Source organism: Oenanthe melanoleuca, chromosome 1A (assembly GCF_029582105.1).
Source record: "Oenanthe melanoleuca isolate GR-GAL-2019-014 chromosome 1A, OMel1.0, whole genome shotgun sequence".
Taxonomy (NCBI): domain Eukaryota; kingdom Metazoa; phylum Chordata; class Aves; order Passeriformes; family Muscicapidae; genus Oenanthe; species Oenanthe melanoleuca.
This window is the reverse complement of record NC_079334.1, coordinates 4,440,361-4,460,241: the sequence shown is the minus strand read 5'-3', so window position 1 is coordinate 4,460,241 and position 19,881 is coordinate 4,440,361. Positions and strand designations below refer to the sequence as shown.

General features: G+C 50.2%; 2 protein-coding genes across 5 annotated transcripts in view; both read right to left on the bottom strand.

Moving 5' to 3' along the window:
• SLC6A12 (solute carrier family 6 member 12) overlaps positions 1-3,634 on the bottom strand; it is a 34,672-nt gene extending 31,038 nt beyond the window's left edge. The window contains exon 1 of one of the 3 annotated variants that reach the window (XM_056514585.1): positions 3,474-3,634. The gene's annotated coding sequence lies outside the window, so the exon portion shown is untranslated. The remainder of the gene's footprint in view (positions 1-3,473) is intronic. The other 2 variants (XM_056514590.1, XM_056514577.1) reach the window with 2 other exon arrangements.
• Positions 3,635-10,834: 7,200 nt separating this feature from the next.
• Positions 10,835-19,881, bottom strand: part of SLC6A13 (solute carrier family 6 member 13) — a 31,892-nt gene continuing 22,845 nt past the window's right edge. For both annotated transcript variants that reach the window (XM_056482273.1, XM_056482274.1), the window contains exons 9-16: positions 18,573-18,676; positions 15,802-15,926; positions 15,156-15,268; positions 14,872-15,009; positions 13,730-13,832; positions 13,019-13,119; positions 12,462-12,632; positions 10,835-11,342 (exon numbers count right to left, since the gene is read on the bottom strand). In XM_056482273.1, coding sequence (XP_056338248.1) covers positions 11,223-11,342; positions 12,462-12,632; positions 13,019-13,119; positions 13,730-13,832; positions 14,872-15,009; positions 15,156-15,268; positions 15,802-15,926; positions 18,573-18,676 — 975 coding nt within the window. In that variant the 3' untranslated portion in view covers positions 10,835-11,222. The remainder of the gene's footprint in view (positions 11,343-12,461; positions 12,633-13,018; positions 13,120-13,729; positions 13,833-14,871; positions 15,010-15,155; positions 15,269-15,801; positions 15,927-18,572; positions 18,677-19,881) is intronic.

Below are 19,881 nucleotides of genomic sequence, written 5' to 3'. Positions count from 1 at the left end.
TGAGAATAATCTCCAGAGGGAATGGTGAAACAAAGGGAACAAAAGACAGAAATGTTTCTAAAAAGCAGCTGATTACATTTATGTTAAAGCACCCTTGGACACTCGAGGGTGCTGCTTGAACTGCAGAATGCAGAATCACAGGTGATAACGCAGACAGTTGCAGTGCATTCATATTTCTTGGTTTCATTTTGAAACAAGCAGCAACCAAGCACATAAACTGCAGTTTAAAATGGGGAGGCAGGAATCAGGAAGCAAGAAGACTGGGCTGTGTTACAAAAGGAGGAGCAGGACACAGAAAATTCTCAGGTTGTGCAATCAGAGCCAGCAGTCAGTCGGCAGCTGAAATCCTGCGCTGCATTTTGATGGCAGGAGGTGGGGGCGTCTGGGAGAGCAGAGACAGAAAATCGGGGATCAGCGAGGAACGGCAGTGCCAAGGCACAGCTTCAGGAGCCAAGCCGGCTAAATTAGTGCATGGGGGCTGCTACTGGAATCGGTCATCGAGAAAACATTAGCAGTGGAAGCAAGTGCTTTCCAGGCAATCTGAGAGCAGCTACACGAGCAGAGACAGCTGCTTCCAAACGGGAATGCTGCTGGAGAATGGCTCACTCCAGCTGCATAATAGAGAAAGGCAAGGAAAGATGTACAAAGAGAAAAAGTGATCAACTCCAGGACAGAAGTCAAAATTAAAATGCCTTTCATTTCAAGCAATTGAAAGTCAGTTGGCTTCTTTACAGTTTCTAATTAGCTTCTAGGTTCTGTGGGCTGCAGGGTATTCTCAAAGCATCTATTCAACAAGGTTCATGAGGCACAGGAGGCTGTTACAAGAATCAGATCCTACTTGTGTTTTCTCCAGTGTGAAATAAGAGCAATGCTTGTGCAGTCAGTGAGTTTGCGACTTACTGACACCAGAGAGAGTGAGATAAGGAACTCAGCAAGCTCCTTATGAGTGAGTTCACTGATGACACATACATCTGCAATACAAAATGCAGGATTATAGAGGATCACCCTTCAGAGCACACATCCCCAGTGCAGGAGGGTGCCAAATGGGTCCTGCTCTGTCTTGTGCTGCTGGACAGGAGACCCTCTGAAGCCCCTAACAGTGGATGGACTTTCCTGAGGATCAGTGGCAAATCTCTTGCTAAAAGCAATGGAGGCTGTTGCTCCCATGGCCAAATCAGTCTCTGTTGGTGTCCTTGGATCACCATCCCTGCTCTGGGCTACAGAGACACAGAGGTGGTTTCTTTCTCTAGCCTAGGAAAAATCCAAGACTAACTGATGAAGTTCATAAATGGTGTCCAAATACAACTAGAAACCAGCCTTTGTATCAAACTAGGTAATCTCAAGACCTCCACTCAGCCCATAGTCTGGCTGTATCTAGTGCAACACAGCAGAAGGGCCAGCCACAGCAGGATCCATTCTTCTTACAGAGCACCAGCAATAGGTCTGGTACAGACACAGATCCAGCCAGGCCCCAGTGGAGCCCCTAGAGCCACCTACCCAATGGCTGCAGCTGTCTGGCCAAAGTCCTGGGGCTGCATCAGGCTGGCTCAGAGGTCCTTGTGTGCAGCCAAAGCGTGTGGCCAGCACAGCTGCTGTCACTGGCTGGAGGAGCAGGACAGGTGAATGGCACAGAGGGTGAAAGCCACTCTGCTCCAGCACCCACTCTGCAAACAGGTCCCTTGCACAGTGGGGCAGTGACCTGTGGCACAGCCCAGAAGTGCTCCACAGGGACAGGACAGAGTCTGCAGGATGCCTACAGGGCTGCCACCTCTCTGGGGCACCAGCTTCATGGAGCAAGACACAAGCCAGCAGCCCTGGGCAGGTCAGATGAAGAGATGGAGGCTGCCAGCCCCCAGCCCTGCTTGGCCACCTGCTGCCATCCCTGCAGCTGGGGTGAGGGCTGAGGGAAGAGTGGGGTAACAAAACAGAGCAGAGGAGCCAGCACTGCAGCCAGTGGTTCAGAGGTGGGAGAGCAGCACATGGATTTGGCATCCCACTGCCCTAGGTACTTGTGTCTAAACTCCTCCAGGAAGGCACACTCTGCCTGACCTCCCAAAAGCACAGCCTGGGGACACTTGCTGTCAGTGATGAGAAGCAGGGAGCACAGGGGAAGAGCACTCAAGCAAGACACTTCCAGAAGCCAGACAAGGTTGAGGTATAATGCATCTCCTTATGCTTCCCTGCAGGGAGGCTGAGGGGAGCCAACAGCATGTCCCTCAGCACAGACACGTATGTGGCCAGCATGGAGCAGCAGAGCAGGGCCACAGGTGCTCCCTGCCGTGATTGTCCCCACACTGTGCTCCCTGCTCAGCCCTGCACAAGCCCAGCACCCCATGTCAGACCCTGGGCAGGCCTTAAGTGTTTTCCAGCAGTTTCTGACATAATTCCACATTGTGATGTGGTGGGATTGCATCCCACCTGCACCCTCCAAGAGGCCAGGTAGGTGCTCTCCAGCCTGGGGCATCCAAACTTTCCTCTAGTGCTCTTAGCCTGCCCTCTGCAAGGACCAATCTGCAACCATGAATCCAGAAAAGCTGGGCTGTTGCAGAGCTGCAAAGGTCAGGTCCAAGGTTCAGCCTCTTGTATCAGCAGCTGTCAAAGAGGAAAAACTAGAGCAATGGCATTTCCACTGGCATGAGATGAAAACTCTGATTAGTAGTGATTACTTTAAAAGCACTGTTGATTTAAGAAGACACAGATCAGGTGTTACAAAACCCTCATGTGTTCTGCCTGCATTTGTCCACAAATATGCCCACAGATCCCAAGAGTTTAGCAGAAACTGTGCTGTCTCCCTGCCTCATCCCTACAGGAACAAATCTGATGAAACCTCAGGAGCAAGAAGAACACGAAATGTACTGCCAGTCACATCTTTTAAAATTGCAGCCCCCAAGTCAATGCACTGGGTTCAGCACCCTCTGCAGAGCAGCACAGGAGGAGAGGATTCATGCTAGCAGTGGCTGAAATGCCTACAGCCTACTCCAGTCCTAGTGCCTTGGCTCCTGTACCTATCATCAACCAGCCATCTCTGCCCTTCATCCCTGTCCCTGTCTTGCTCACTGATGCCTCTCTTCTCAATCTTTCTGCTGTCTGAGTACTTATCTATCATTCTCTCCCTTTCTCTCTGCTGCCACAACCTTCAGTATCAATTACCCATCCTTCAGGCATCTCTGATCTCAGCTTCCTGGCACTCCCTGTGCAGCATCTCAGGCTGTCCTTTCCTCTTCCAAAAGGAACTACTGAAAGAAAAGCCTCTTCTCTGAGTTGATCCAAATTGATTATTTGCTCCTTATTTTCCATCCTGCTTTTGTGTTTAACGTTGGGAAGATTTTGCCCTTGCAGATTTGCTGGCCTGCTCTCCAGAGCTCGGCAAGCAGCTGGCATACAGCAGCTGGCTGTGGGAGGACAGAAGTCACTGGCACTGCCAGGGTGACACATCCAGCCAGATCTGTTCAACATGCAAACGCCCAACTCACCTGAACCCAGCGCAGGCCTCCCCCAGGCAAGCCCCTCCCGTCCTACTGGAGTCCAGGCAGGGAATCCACTGAGTGCCAAAGAGATACAGCAAGAGTTAAGGCAGAGGCAACGCTCTCTCCTCCTCCTGTCCCACCCCTTCCCCCATCAAATTATCACCCAGCTCATGTGTGGGTGGTGGGACGTAGGGAAGGGAGGTGCATCAGGGCAGAACTTTCTCCCCTATTCCCTCAGAGCATGCACCTCTCCAGACCTTGAACTGTGGCCCTGACAAGAAAGCAAGATGAGAAAGCAGCCACAGGCAGATAGGGTAAAGGCCCAGAATTTGTAAATATCAACTGCAGCAGTCAGGGAGTAACTCCATGTCCTCTTGATCTCTGCAGGACAGGAACTCTCCCCTTGCAAACCCCACAGCATGACCCAGGCTGGCTGCCACATATTCCTGCTGTTCTAGGGCTCCACCACTTTACTGGGGTAGGGGCATCCATCAATGTCATCCTACAAACATCCAGAAGGAATCTCCACAGAGCATTACATTAAACCTTCTGTGGCCAAGCTCAAGTCTCACCAACACCAACACCATCAGACAGGTGGAACAAAAGACGAAGGACATGGGTGAAGAACATTTGCTCTGGGGTCATGCAGCCCTCTCCATGCCTGTGCCATATGCTGAGAACACAAACACAGCTCATGGGACAGAGCTCTGTCAGCAAGGAGAGACACTGCTGGAGTCTTTATAGTGGCTGGGTGCTCACTAGAAGTGAGCAATCCCTCTGTGGTTTTGTCCTGGCAGCTTTCTTTGTATCCGTCTCAGCCCTGATGAAACTTCTCCAGAGTTTCCCATGACCAACACCAGTAGCAGGCATTCCAGTTACACCATTTTTCTCAAGACACTTCAGCTCAGCTTTTCTCTTTTTCTAATGGCTGTGTTTAATGCTATCACTCTTATCTTTTGCTTTATCTGTTAATGTGCCTGCCAAATTCCTATTGACCTTATCATGCACCCATGTGGTCAAACCAAAGCAGCATGGAGGAGGGAACATGGGACATATCCAACACATGCTCAGCTGTGTGTGGACTCACCAGAGGAGCATTTCTCAGCCCCTCAGTGGGAAACAGTGCCACTGCCTGTCCTGTCACAGAGGATTGGCGTGACCCAGCACAACTGAGGAATAGGTGCAATAGAGGTTATCCAGATATGAAAAGGGGATTGTGATAAGCCTAGGTAAGCAGAGCTGACCTAAAAAACTTGATTTATCCATACTGAAGTGTTTCACAGGAACATTGCAGGGGTTTTGCAAAGATGTAGATGGGAAATGACCTGTGACATTAAGGTAAAACAAGAAGAAAGTCAACCTAAATGAAAACTTTATCCAGCTATGTGTGAAAATCATTCTCCAGGAGGGGAAAAAAAAAAAAAAGGCTATTTCCTTTTGCTAGCCTGGAAAGTACCAGAAGTTACACTCAGGCTTCAGGGTTTGCCACTATTCCAAACTATTCACACGGCTTTAAAATCATGCTATGGGCAGGGGCACATTTATCTCATCACCCCAGCTTCCATGTGAGGGATTTCACTGGTGTGATGACCCACACTGAAAAGCAAAAACCACTGAGCAGCTCAGTTGGTGGGCTACAGACTGTGCTCAGTCCCCTCCCAGGAGAGAGCAAGGAAAGGGGTGATGCACTCCCTGACCACCAGCTGGCAGCTTCACTGGCAGAGTTAGCCCTGAGCAGGCACTCTGGGCTGAGCAGCTGTGTAGGTGGGACAGGGCTGCTAAATGATGTGACAATCTGACTGCAGGTCACCCCATGATGTGGGCTCTGAAAATTCTCTTTGAAAGGACCAGATTCCCTCAACCTGCAAGGCTCTGGGCAGCTGGGGACCAGAACTCAGCCTTTGCCCCCAAGCTCAGATCTGCCCCATACCTCCTCAAAGGTGTCCTCCTCCCTATCCTGCTCAACACCTGCCAGCTGGCAGTGCCCTCTTGCCTCTCCTTTTAGCATTTATTTTCTCAGAACACACACTGGCTTTTCCCATTATCTGAGTGTCCCCACCCTTTCAGGCAGCTCTGACATGCCTGCTGAGGAGCCAGCCCAGAGGAGGAGGCTGCCAAGCTCAGCCCACGCCAGGGCCACGCTCCCTGGCAGCAGTGAGCCCTGGGCCCCTGAGCCAGCAAGGCTCAAGGCTTCAAGCCAAAACGAGTGAAGTCTCCCCCTTGCCCAGATTCTGGGAGAGGTCTGTCAGCATGACACCCTGTGAATGAATCCAAACTGTGCTTTACAAACATCAGAGGCTGCAGAGGCCTCTCTGGGGTTGTTAGACACAGTGAAGCCTGCAGCCCTGGCTGCCCCCCTTGCTGAGCCACCTGCAGGAGAAACCACCCCTGCCCTCTTTTGTCCAGATTAATCCCATCTTTTAACACTTTTGCTAACAGAATAGAAGAAATGCTGATTGCCCCGTGGGCACAACACTGCTGCTTCTTTGGCTCAGAACGTGCCTTGCTGACTGAACACTATGTTTGCAGGGGATTTTCCCTAGGCATTGGTATAATTTATTTTTCATGTTTATGGCTAATTTCTGCTTGAGTAAGCCTGTGACTTCTGACAACAGTTTCACTGTAACTAATCACAAGTGAACATAACCAAAGCAACAAGAGCTAATGAGGCCCTACAGAACCCTGATGGGCTCCAGCAGCCACAGCACCACTCCTGTGCTGGGCTCCCAGGGAGGAGGAGGCTGCCAGCAGCCTTTATCTGTGAAAGTACAGGCAGGGTGAGACATCCCCTATTTCACAGCATCCCTGGTATGGAAAAAATTGTGTAGGAACCCAGTGTCAGCAATAAAGGTGGTCAGGAGGGAGGACTGGCACTGCTGGGGAGACATCTATAGTCTAGCAGCCTCTGTGAGCTGCACATCAGAGACCAAGAGGATCACAGAACAAAAGCAGGCAGAGGACACATGGGTATGTGCCTGTTTGCTCCTGCTTTCCCTGCCTGCTCCCTCAGGGCAGCTGAGCCTGCTGTTGTGGCACATGTGACAGCAAACACCCCGGATGCACAGGGCACAAGGACACAAAGGCAAGGTCAGATGGAGACACAGAGAGGCGCCTGCAGCTGCTGCACCAAGGTGCTGCAACTCTGGGCAGGTCAGATGGAGACAGGGATAAAAAACCCACTGGTAACTTCTTGGAAGTAACAGCTACTCCAGTGTGCCTCTGTGCTCCCCTACACATACTTCCCTTATCTGCTCCATGCAGATCCCCTCTGGCAGGCAGCTAACCATGTTAGCACACAAGGGCTCAGCCAAATGCCCTGCTCTGTGGGATATGCTCATTTACACCCACCCATAGGACACACTTACCACATTATTTGGGGATCTCTGCTTCACAGGATTATGTATCCCAAAAGTGAACATCATCTTACTCTGTTCTCTCCATTTATGCACCATGGCATCCATCACATCCACTTTTCTTGTCACCAAAATGTGCAACACGACTCACAATACATCATCCTGCACTAGCCATGGAAAACTGCCTTGTAGTTACCACCAAAGGCAGAAGGAAAAAGAAATGTCTGCTCAAACATCTCAGGATTTGGGATGCTCTCCATGCTCTCATGGGTCTGTCCCTGAGATCTGAAGTCTCTCCCCTGCCCTGTGTAAGCATCTCCATCCATGGACAAGGAAAGCTGAATTTTCTCCCCAGGTACCACAGACACAAAAAGGGAAAAGTAGAGCCTGGTTTTCATGGACAGGTGGATGGACAGGTCATCCTTTCCAAGCAACAATGACCTGGGGCAGAATCTCAGGGACTTCTTTATTTTTAGGTGAACTTCCCATTTGAAAAAAAACAAACAAAAAATCAACCAAACAAACAAAATGAAAATCAAAATCAAAGTCAAACAAACCAAAAAACCATGATCACCACTACAAAACAATCCATGAAAAAAAAAAAAAGGGCTTTTTAATCTCATGCCTGTTATCCAATAAGTAATGGGGTTGGATTCTTGGGATAGTTTGTATGTTTTGGATTCTGAAGGTGGGAAATATGCAATGACCACACACTTCTTGTCTAAAGGTAGAACAGCATCTCCCCAGCTGGCAAAAGTATAGCAAATTCCACAGACTGCAATGCTAATCTTGAATGCAATGAAAATCCCTTTCACCATATTCCAAATCACTATATGCTGAAATTGGCACATTCTGAATTTCACCAAAAATTCTTTTTAAGCATGGGGTCTTAAAAGTGCTGTGAAAAAAAATGTCATGTCTGGAAATTTCAAATTAATTTCAGATTTGGTCCACCAACCTTTTCAATGAGAAAGATAGAACATACTTGATTTATATCTCAAGCCAGGTGTCAAGTCTAATACTTTGCTTAAAGTCATGTCAGAAATCAGACACTTATTTAAGAGTATTCAGCAAAACCTTTGGTTCTCTTGCTTATCTGACCTGTCTAGCTCATCCAAAGCTTTACAGCAATTGGGTCACATAAGAACATAGGCTTGGGAAATGTCCTGGCTCATATATAACCAGATCAATAAACCACATGCCCAATTCACTGAACACCAGTCTATTTTGAAACAAAGCAAGTCAAAAGCTTTTCAGCAAACTCACATTTTGCCTACATGCAGCCAAGCTGACTTTTATATCAGCCAGATTTTAGAGATAGCTGCGGACAACTACTGTTTTCTATTATGGTTAAAATAACTTCCCAGTGGGACAAACCTCTTATAGATATTACTGGAAAATGAAAGTATAATTCTGTTTAAGGTTAAAATTACATGAATAAAAATATCTGTTGCTAAAACTTCTGTATTGAACTCAGTTCTCTCCTTTCAAGAAATAATTTTTACCAGTCAGTTCCATGTCCAAGTGGCAGGGCAGCTGGTTGGCTCCATCTTCCATCACATTGTGGATCTCTTCCAAAAGGGGCTTTTCCTGAATTTCTCACTTCTTTACTACTCTTAGCTCATGCATGAAGCACAGTAGTAACAGGGGAATCTGGAGCTCTGAAGCTTTGAGGCTGACCATGAAAATTGTGGCAACCAGTTGAGCTCCCAACTTCCCAGTGTTCTCCAGAGGCAGGGAGGGATGCATGCAGAAACTTGAGATTTTGATGTAGGGGGTGCAGACCTACCAAGGGGGCATGGCTGTGCATGCAGCCAGTCATAGCACATCAAGCTGTGCAGCCTTGTCCCTACAACTGCTCCCACTCCTCCCTGTCTGTGCTGGACACAAGGGTCAGGGGCACATTGCTGAACAATGGCAGGAGACAGGGAAAGAGAGGGATCCTGGGGGCTCAGGACTGTTTGTGAAACCTCACCCTGAAATCATGAGCTGTGGCAGAAATGGGATGCTCATCTGGAGCTGGTTTTCTAGCTCCCTGCTCCTCCAGTGTATTACAGGGACACCAGCAATGCATCACTCTGAAGCAGGAAAGAACCAGAGCACCAAGACTGATTGGAATTCTAAATTCTCCTCCATTCCAACTCCATGGCCTCAGCATAGTTCTCTATGGTGAACTCAGCTGACCATAATTCTCAGGGGATCTGGAGCTTTCTCAAAGCAATTCCTCAAGCCTCAGTTAAGGGCAGCTGGAGATCATCTTTATCCTCTCCATCTAATGACCTTTTTCCTGGTGGTACTTGCTCCCAGCAGCAAATCCCCTCAGCCCCTGGTGCTCACCAGAGTTTCACAGCCTCCAGGAGCAAAAGTCTGTAACTCCTTTCCATACAGCCCTGTGTCCCATCTCAGGCTTCCAGGCTCCAAGAACACTAAACTAGGGGAAACTAAGGCCACGAAAACCAAACTCGGGAACTTGTTATTGCCTAGAGAACTACACCCCTCAAGGATTTAGAGGATGGCCGGGTCACGGCGCCGTCAGGGCCCGGCGCCCCTCAGCCAGGGGCAGCGTTCTGAGATCACCGCTCCTTGTGGGAGGCAGATGTCCTCAGAGAAAACCTCCACAGAGCACCGGGAATGAAGGGGAGGAGGATGGCGGGGTCCCCATGCCCTCGGAGCCCGGCGCCCCTCACCCGGGTGCCCCCTCAGGGGCCCGGTGTCCCCTCAGGAGCCCGGTGCCCCTCAGGGTCCGGCGTCCCTCACCCGGGTGCCCCCTCAGGGTCCGGCGTCCCTCACCCGGGTGCCCCCTCAGGGTCCGGCGTCCCTCACCCGGGTGCCCCCTCAGGGTCCGGCGTCCCTCACCCGGGTGCCCCCTCAGGGTCCGGCGTCCCTCACCCGGGTGCCCTCGGAGCCCGGCGCCCCTCAGCCGGGTGCCCCCTCAGGGTCCGGTGTCCGTCACCCGGGTGCCCCCTCAGGAGCCCGGCGCCCCTCAGCTGGGTGCCCTCGGAGCCCGGCGTCCCTCACCCGGGTGCCCCCTCAGGGTCCGGTGTCCCCTCAGGAGCCCGGTGCCCCCTCAGGAACCCGGCGCCCCTCAGCTGGGTGCCCCCTCAGGAGCCCGGTGTCCCTCACCCGGGTGCCCCCTCAGGGTCCGGCGTCCCCTCAGGAGCCCGGTGCCCCCTCAGGGTCCGGCGTCCCTCAGCCCGCCAAGGCTGAGGGCCTGGGGCCCCCTGGTGGTTAATGGCGCCGATAGCGCTAATTCGCTTGAATTCGCGTCTTCGTCTGCCCGCCGTAGCGCGGTGCCCACCTCGTGTGCTTGGGGAAGCTGAGCGCCTCCGGCTGCTGGCTCAGCTCCGTCCACGCTCCGGCTTCCTCAGGGTTTCCTGGGAGCCATCCAGCTTCCCAGGGTTACGTGTCCTCTGGCTGCCCTCCTCGGATGCTGGGGCTACAGCACTTAAAACACAAACTCTTGGAGTTTGATTTCTTTTACCCAAACAGCCTGGAAACAAGGGGCCCTGTTTGTTGACATAACATGCGGGTTCTGTTTCCAGCACTCAGCCCTTCTGCCATTCACAGGAAAACTGAAATGATGCTCCGCAGCACCTGGAAGGCAGTCAGCATGGAAAAAGACACAGACCTGCAGAGGCAAGGGAGAGCTTCCCATATCCCACACTTGCAAGAAGAAAACACAAATCCACATTCTCCTCATAGACCCCAGAACAGCCCAGTGACCCATCAGACAAATGACACTTCTGTCTGAGAGCTGGCAGTGGCTCCAGCAGAAGGTGGCATTGCACTTCACCAGGGTATACCCCATATCTACCACTTAGAGAAGCCTCTGAACCACTGTTCCCTGTTTTCCTTCCTACCCTAACAAAGCTTCCTCTCTTCTGGCCACCTTCCCATATCACTGTGCAGCAGACATCCAGACCTGAATGCCCAGCACAGCTCGGCTGACACACATCTCACCCAAAATGCTGTTGGCAAGGAATGTCAGTGGGACAAAACAGAGACAGAGCAGATCTAGTCAGGAAAAACACAGATTTAATGGAATGGATGGAGAAGCTCCCAAAGTCCACACTGGAGCCACAGCTCTGAGACTCTGACACTCTTTACCCCAGGGTCAGTCCTTCCTTTCTGCCCACCAGAAGCCTGGGGATGCTCAGGAACACTGGTGCTTGATGTGCCCGTTTAGAGCTCTCTCCAGGGAGAGAATTAAGGTGCATTGCTAACTCCACACAGACCATCTCCACGACAGCCTCTTCCTCAGCCTTTCAAATCTTCCAGAGAAGGGAGCTCAGCCCAGAAATCCCTCTCTTCTTGGCGAGTGAAGAATCCTTGTGTTATCCAACAGGTGGCAAACGCTGTATAGAAACCATCCTGGGGAGAGGGAGGGAGAGCCACACTGGTCCTAGCAATGAGATTCGAGCTCTGTCAGCATCAGGAGGCCAGCTCTGGTGGAGGGAAGGGGCTGTTCTGTGCCTGGCCTGGAAGGCAAATCTTCAAGTGGGCAGGTGAGTTGGCGGAACCTCTGAAAAGCAAAGACCAGGACTTAACACAGCTGCAAGGACAAAAAGTGACCTGGGCCCTCCCCTACCAGTCTTGGGTTTCATTCAGCCAGCCAGGCCCAGCTGCAGATCTGGTCCCTAAATGCCAGAGATGTCCAAAATAAGCACAGTCAATACTTCAGAAACTGAGGTGATAAACTCATCTTCCAACCACTTGTCCCAAAGCAAGCACCGAGCACATGAGACATCTTACACAGGGACAAGGCAGGAAAGCTCTTTCCTCCATTTGCTCCAGGCCAGGGCTAGAAAACAGTCTGAGGGGAGATTGATGACCAAGTACCTCCAGGTTATGCCCTCCATCAGCACAGAGCCTGTGCACACAGGATAGGCTTTAACTGGAACAAGTTCAAAAGGGGTTACTCTCACACCACATCAAGCTGTGCAGCCTTGCCATGCCCCTGCAACTGCTCCCACTCCTCCCTGTCTGTGCTGGACACAGGGATCATTGTCCATTCTTGAACACTGGCAGGAGACAGGGAAAGAGAGATCCTGGGGGCTCAGGACTGTTTGTGAAATCTCACTCTGAAATCATGTGGCGTCAGGGAAATCACCCTGTGGCAGCAATGGGATGCTCATCTGGAGCTGGTTTTCTAGCTCCCTGCTCCTCCAGTGTATTACAGGGACACCAGCAATGCATCACTCTGAAAGCAGGAAAGAACCAGAGCACCAAGACTGATTGTAATTCCAAATTCTCCTCCATTCCAACTCTATGGCCTCAGCACAGACTGGTGAACTCAGCTGACCATAATTCTCAGGAGATCTGGAGCTTTCTCAAAGCAATTCCTCAAGCCTCAGTTAAGGGCAGCATAGAGATCATCTTTATCCTCTCCACCTAATGATCTTTTTCCTGGTGGTACTTGTGAAAAGACAGAAGAAATGAAAAACTAGCAGCAGCCAGTTTGAAGCAGCCTCCAGCAAGGCAGAACTTAAAAAAAAAGGTCTGTTATAGCAATTATCTCATTTAAGTGATTTATTCTGGGCTCCTTGCTAATCAACCTGCAACACACAAATGATTCTGCTGCGGGGCTGGAGTTCAACACAGAAGCACAGTCCATGCCCTGATCCCAGAGCACCAACCTCACCTCTCTGAGGGAGCCTTTGATGGTGGAGAGTTTGTAGACAATCCACAGAGGGATGCACACCATGGAGGAGAGCGCCAGCAGCCAGCCCAGGGTGTCTCCCCACCAAGGGTACACATACTTCTTGTTGTATGTCAACGGGGTGTATTTGATCAGAGAAAACAGGAAGGTTGCCTGGCAAGGTGAAAGAGACCAAGAAAAAAAGAGAAAGATCAATACGATGATCAAAGAGAGCTCTTCCTGGTGAGTACATATCTGCACAGAGACTCATAGTAAAAAGGAGCACCTCAGGGCACTGTTGAACAGGGTTTGCTGGGACAGCCCTCACAGGCAACACTGGTCATGGCATCAAGGAACCTGCCCCACCAGCAAACACCTCTGTCACAGCTGAGCCTCTCTCCATTGTTGAGCCCCACAAAGCTACAAGCACAAATAACAAAAGGTCCCCTTACTCCAGGTCACACAACCCCCTATACATAAGCACATGCCTCTGTATATATGCAGGTGTCTGTATCTCAGAGGCACCCAGCCCTGCCCATCTTCCTCCTGTGTGTCCTCACCATGCAGACTGCAGGGGTGATGAAAAGCCAGCAGTATTTGATGACGGGCCATGGCCGATAGCCGATCATGTCTTCAATGTTATCGTAGAAACGCTCAGCACCTGCAGAAGAGGGCAAGGATGGGATCCCTCACTGCCACCAGGGAATGAGGGCAGCAGGGTCTGCATGTCCAGGGTCCAGCTTCACCACTGTTTAAGTGCAATAGCCTCAGTGTAGTCAGCAGTTGGGTCAGGAAGCTCCTCAAGTGTAGTCAGTTTTGTCCTGGACTAACTTCCTATACCCCCAAAACAGCTCAGTAGGTCAGCAGGGCCAGCCTCTCAGCATCTCCAAGGCTAGGACCTCAGCCCAGGTTTTTACCCATACCTGCTGACTGTCAAGACTGAGAGGGCTCTCAAAAATGTTTCAATCTCCAGCTGTCTGAACACAGGTTGAGAAAAGATTTTTCAGACAGCACCAATTCCCCAAGGAAAGAGGGTCTCAAAAGCAGGAGCACATAGGAACATGCAGGGGATATCTGCCAAGCAGATCCCCCAGGGTGTTCCTGTGAGGAGGTCCCTGCCAGCTGAGTCCAGGGGCACCAAGGCAAAAGTTTAGATTCTGCCTTGCACTGTGAATCAATTACCAAGTTGAGATACCAACCAGCATTTTGAGAATGAACCAGACAAGACCATGAGAGGCCAGAGCTGTGGACCCCCCCTAGTTCATACTCACCATAGACCCAGGCGATGCAGAGAGTCTCAAAGATGGCCACAAAGAGCAGGCACATGCCACTGGCAGCATAGTAATCAAAGAGCTGGAAGACATACATCCCACCCTGGGAAGACCCAAGTGGGCAGCAAGGTGAGAGAAGGGAGAGGAATCAGGCAAAGAGCTACAGCCAGAGCAGGAAACAAACTCAGCATCTTTCCCTGAGCTGGAGGCACCTCCCTCTCTGGGACACAGTTTTAGCCTACAGAAAAGGCATACCCTTGTGCCCAAGGCCTGACAGAGACATGCAGCCACCCTGCTGCTCTCAGGAATCTCTGCAACCCCTCATTTCAATGCAGGGCAGCACAGCAGATGGCAACTGACTGCCAGAGATTATTGTGATATTGCAGAAGACAAAACCTAGGCAGCTCTTGTAGCTGGGAGTGAAGATGGAAACCCCCTTTAAGATACACAATCCATCTGACTTTAAAGTCCCAGTTTGCAGAAGGAAATAACTGCAAGCAGCCTGGCTGTTTCACTGCCCAGGTCTGCAGGGCTGCCTACAAAATGGCCTGTGGCATGATGTTGCACATACGGTATCAGAGATAGCTTTTCCAAAAGCTGTGTCCAAATTATAACAGAAAATGCCAAGAGCATTCAGGCAGCATCAATTCTCACATGTATATTGCTAGGCAGAGTTAAAAGTTTTAAATGACAACAGTTTAGCTCCCAGGCAATTAATCACAAGGATAATAAAGAGCATATCAGTATAATAGATAAGGGGTGCACTCCAGACCTGGTAAGTTTCCTTATAGCAAGTGCTCCTGTAATTCCATTCAGGAAGAAACAGATGGACAAGGGCACTCCCCTTCCCATGCTACAGACTACAGCTATAAAGGTTTGGTCTGTGTCAAGACAATTTTATAACCAAAACATTGGCTGTCCAGAGCTCCAGGTATGAGTCATGGCAGGAGAAGTATCAGGACTGTGACTGGCACAGGGGATAAGGGCTGAAAGGGAGAACATGAATGGCATGAGAAGGGCAGGCCCAGGGCAGCAGGATTGGACTCAGCAGCAAGCTCTTGGCCCCAGAGCAGACCTCACCATCCACCAGGTTCCACTGTGTCCTGTCAAGCACCATACAGGTGCTGCTGAGCCCAAAATACCTCTGTGAGCATCACCAAGCCAACCAGATATGAGAGGATGGAGACCAGCAGGATGAGGGTCTCCCGGCGGTTCTTCTTGCGGAAGATGGTGGGGTACATGTCCACAAGAGCTGTCACAAGACTCTCCACACAGACAAACTGCAAAAAAGCAGACATCCCACCTCTGTCAGCCCATCCTGACCAGCTTCCCAGCCCCACTGGCTCCCCCTCAGCCAAGTTGAAGCCTGTCCTGAAGAGGGAGTGGCTTTTGTCTGGTAGGGAATCACTCTGTCCTGCAGCTTTACCTGGCTGTCCAGTCCCAGCAAAACAACCATCAGGAAGAAGAAGCAGGCCCAGAGTGGGGAGAAGGGCAGCATGACCACAGCCCGAGGGTAGGCGATGAATGCCAGGCCAGGCCCTGCAGGGAGAAGGGCTTTCAGAGCAATGCACAGCAGCAGCACAGCACAGCACAGCTCAGACCTGCCTGAGACAGCCACCCAGCCAAGGCACAGCTTGTGGCCATGCTGCTGTCACTGCAGTAAAGCCTGTGCTGTGCATGGAACTCAGGGAAGGAGAAGCAGGAAGGGAGGTAAGAGGACACAGCAACCTCTGGCTGTTTCACTGCTGCAAGGACTGGGAGCCAGGGGAAGACAGCCCAGGGAGCACAGCACAAGCCTGGGCATATGCCATGCAGTCACCTCAGCACCCTCCCCACAAGAGAGAGCAGCTGCCTAACCCCAGCCCTCATCAACAGAGGCAGTTTTTATTAGGCTCAAACCACAGCTACTGCATCTCAGTACTTCATGAGTGTGTACTCATTTGTACTTATTTCTGCCTGCTTTTTGGAGACAGAGAGCAAGGGATAGGAACCTGCAGCTGCAGGCATCCCCCAGTCACTGGGGCACATGTGGCAGCACCCCCACAGCCCATCCCAGCAGGGTCTGCACTCACCTGACTCGGCCACCTCGGCGATGGGCACACCCTGCTCCTCTGCCATGAAGCCCAGGATGGAGAAAATGGCAAAGCCAGCCACAAAGCTGGTGCCACTGTTGAGGAAGCACAGGGCCACACAGTCCCTGGGAGAAAGGGCAAAGCATAAGCCAGGTGTGACCCACACCCCATGGTAGCCCCCAAGGCAGCACCTGCTTTTCTGCCCCAGCCACTGTGTCTCTCCCAACACACCTGCAGCTTGACTCAGCACTAGGAGCTGCAGAAAGATGCCCCAGGCTGGACAACACAGCAGGACTTCCCCAAGGGAAGCCTTGTCCAAGGATAGCATAAAGATGCATTGCTCACCTAAGCTTGCTTGTGAGATAGTCTTCCCACACATCTAAATGCCAGGGGTTTTTTTCTGGTTTTTTCCTCTCTCTCCCCTGGTCCCTCCTGTAGCAGCATGTAACAGTTTATTTTTGTCTGAGAAGGGAACATGTTTTTTTTTCCTTAATAGATTTCTCAGTTACAATCTTCTGGCTTCTCAGCACTACTAGGTATGTTTTGGTCTTTGCGTTATGAGAAAAAGATAATCACAGCCATCCAATTTATTTTCTCTGATCTATTCCCTTTTCTCTGTTTCATCTCATTCCCATCCATCAACACTTTAAACTGAACATCTCTTATCTATCCAATTCCTTTTCACGCTCGAGTCTCCCTAGTCCTCTTGTGACTGCAACCCTGGGGACAACAATAACATTTGCAGCATCATTCTGAGATATTCTCAACCAAATTGAATGCACCCCTTCTGGCATTTCATGGCCTGCTCTGACTTTATTAAATGCTACTCTGTAAATCCAGTGTGATTTTTCTGTATCAGTCTTTAGTTATATAGCATTTTTGGGGCTTTGTGCTCCTGCTTGCATGTTAACTAGGTCAGAGCCCCTGCATCATGCAAATTCAAATTATTTCTTCCAAAGCACAGCTCTTTGCATTGTCAAGGACTGCACAGCACCCAGAACCATTCCTCTGCCTTTGCACTTGGTTTCTAAGGCCCAATGAATCTCCCAGCTGGAAAGGAAGGCCACACTCCACCAATCCCAGCTACCCAATGGGAAGCCTAAGCCAAAACCTCATTTCTCCAGTTGCTATAAAGTGCCTGCTCTCCACTCAAATTATATTCTCAGTAATTTCATACAAATTCTCACATGTTTCAAACAGTTCCTCGTCCTTCCTGGTGTTTCTCCCTCTTTCCCCTGGATGTATCCATGACAGGTCAAACCCTCCTTGGAAAGGCATGGGCTGGAAGGTGCTCTCCCATTATCTGGAAGGTGGGAAGGGGTGTCATGGTAAAGAGTAAAATGAGGGGATGGCCAGATCAAAGAGATCTCTACAGATTTACCCCTGAAAGGGAGCCAGGAAGATATGAATAATTCCCTTGCTGTGACAGGAAACAAGAAATGGTCAATAGTGTTTGATGCCATCTTGGACCACTGCCATATGAACAATGGTTTTTACTGCCCACATCCTTTTCCAGGTCACCAAAGGTTACACCTGGCCTGGTATAACAAAGTGGGGCACCATGCTGATGTCCCTCTCCCCTGTTAAATCCTGGTACTGTCTTCTTATCCAAACAAAGGCTGTAGAGCACAGGACTGACTCACTAAAACTAGGTCCATACCTGGGAAAGGCTAGTCAAAGGTTTGACACCAAAACTAAGACCAGCATTTCTAGAAAAGCCAAACAGCACAAAGAGTAGAAGCACAGCACCATGTGCAGAGGTCTCTCCCCTTTCTACAGCAGCTCCCAGCTGCAGCTACAGAAGGTCTTTACAGCCCTGAGCAGCCCCTGTCATCATCTCCATGTTACATATTAGACTGGGCATGCAAAGGGCTAATGTCCAAGGACAGGTTGAAGGCCAGAAACAGATCCATTGTCTCTTCCTTTCCTACAGCTTTTTCTCTCAAAACTGAATGTGGGGAAAGGGACATGAAAAGAAAAAAGTATCCTAGTCCAGCTGTTGTTGGAGAGGCAGCCCTGCAGCAGGAATGAACTCCTGAAGTGAAGAAAGATGCCAGCCAGGGATCATGTAGCCAGTGGGGTGCCTGGTCCTTAAATGGCAACAACCACAATTTTGAATTTAAAAGATGAGGAAAGACTCAGTGCCAGGAGCAACCCAATCAGAGGAGAAAGAGTGGGAAGAGAGGTGGCCTCTTCTCACACAAGCCTTTAAACCCTGGGGATGGATACATCTACAGCAGAATGAGCTTATTTTCACTGGACCACTTCAACTCAGCAGCCTGATTCTATCTGGCAACCTGGTCCCTTTCTGTTCCTGCAGTCCAGCATGCAATAAACAGAAGACACATCTGCAGGCTCATATGTAACCATAGATAGCACACAGGAACCCAGAGCACTGACAGCTGAGCCAGTCACTGGGTCCAAATGAACCACAGAAGGATAAATCACAAGGTGAAAGGACTCCAGTTGAAAGCCATTAGATTTCACAGTTCTGCTTCCCCTGTGGCTGCTCGTGCACCCATGTAATAAGGGAGGTTGTAGTCACAAAGCTAGTGAAGATGAGCTAAGTTTACAGAGTGTGGAAGAGGGGACAGACAGACAATTCCCTTGGGTATAAAGCACAGAGAACTGGATTTGGGGAGAAAACACCTGGAACGAGTTTTCCTATGCCTTGAGTAGAAACAGAAATCATGACACTTCCATAGGCCAACAGCCTCCAGCATTCATCCATCCCTGATGTTCAGGAGGGGAAGGCTCAAGGCAGCAGTTACCTGTAGCAGTTGTTATGGTATTTGTTATAGCTGCCCAGAGCTGTCAGGCATCCCAGACAAATTGCATACGAAAAGAAGATTTGAGTGCCTGCATCCATCCAGACCTGCAAACAGGGAGATGCAAACATAGGTGAGAAGACAAGGCCAGCACAGACACTGCACAGATGGGAAGAGGCAGAGCCCAAAGGTGCTGTAAGCACCAGAAAGCCAGCAGGATCTGCATTGAAACAAGCCTTTTCTAGAGGCAGGTTGTACAGTGCCAGGAATTACAGTGCTCAGTGAGGCACCCAGGGGGGCTAGGAGTGCCAAAGGGAAGGGATGCATCAGGAGTCTCATCCACCCAAATCACATGCAGCTCTTCATAACCACCTCTTTCTCTCTTTCTTTGACCAATCTGCAGCACCTTGTGACACTTAAGTGCCTTCCAGAAGGAGGAGAAGAGATGAACACTCCGTGAGAGCTGAAGGAGCCCTCTGCCACCAGAGGAAGGGTACTTGATTTGGACAAGCCTAGCCTGCCACTGGCCAGCACAGATACATACAGCTTCTGGTGCTGGCCCTTCCCTCCAACACCTCATGTAAAGACTCCAAAACTTAAATGAAATTCAGCTGGGGAGGAATACTAGAAATAAACAGAGCTGATTGCAAAAGACAGCTCCTAAAAGAACATACAAGAACACTGTTATTCCCATGAGGCCCGTTGCTCTCACTGTCAATAACACATCCCAGGGCTCTAAGGCTGACATTTGTCAATGCCAAATTTCATCTGAAAGCCTGACTGTGTGCAGTCACCAATTCAGCCACTGTCACTGCCTTCTGCAGACAGCAGCAAAAGCAGGAGCCAATGGTGAGGAATGAAGCAATGACAAAGATTATTAAATAAACTTCTGTTTTCTAAGATCTTTTTTTTCCTAGGGGTTTTATAAAACAGAGACAAGACAATCACTCAACCAATGCTGAAGGGTAGCCACATTCTTGAGACAAAAGAAAAGCAGAAATAAAGTATTGCTGGGACAACTTTACGAGAAAAGTCTCCATTTGACTCCACTCTCCTCTCCCAGAGGAGAGTAAGCCCTCAGGTAAATGCCAGCCCTGCCCCAGAGCCCCTCCAAACAGAACAGGAGCCAATGGAAGTGCTTCCCACTGCTTTTGATGCCTTCAAATCACAGCTGTATCTGTCAGCCAAGAGCTCATGTCCTGAGCCAATGGTCAGCTGGGCAGCACCTGCCCAACCACCCCTGTTGCTCAGGCCACCCTTACCAAGGCATGGTTCTGCCTTTCCTCTTCCACACTGGGCAAAGTACAATCAC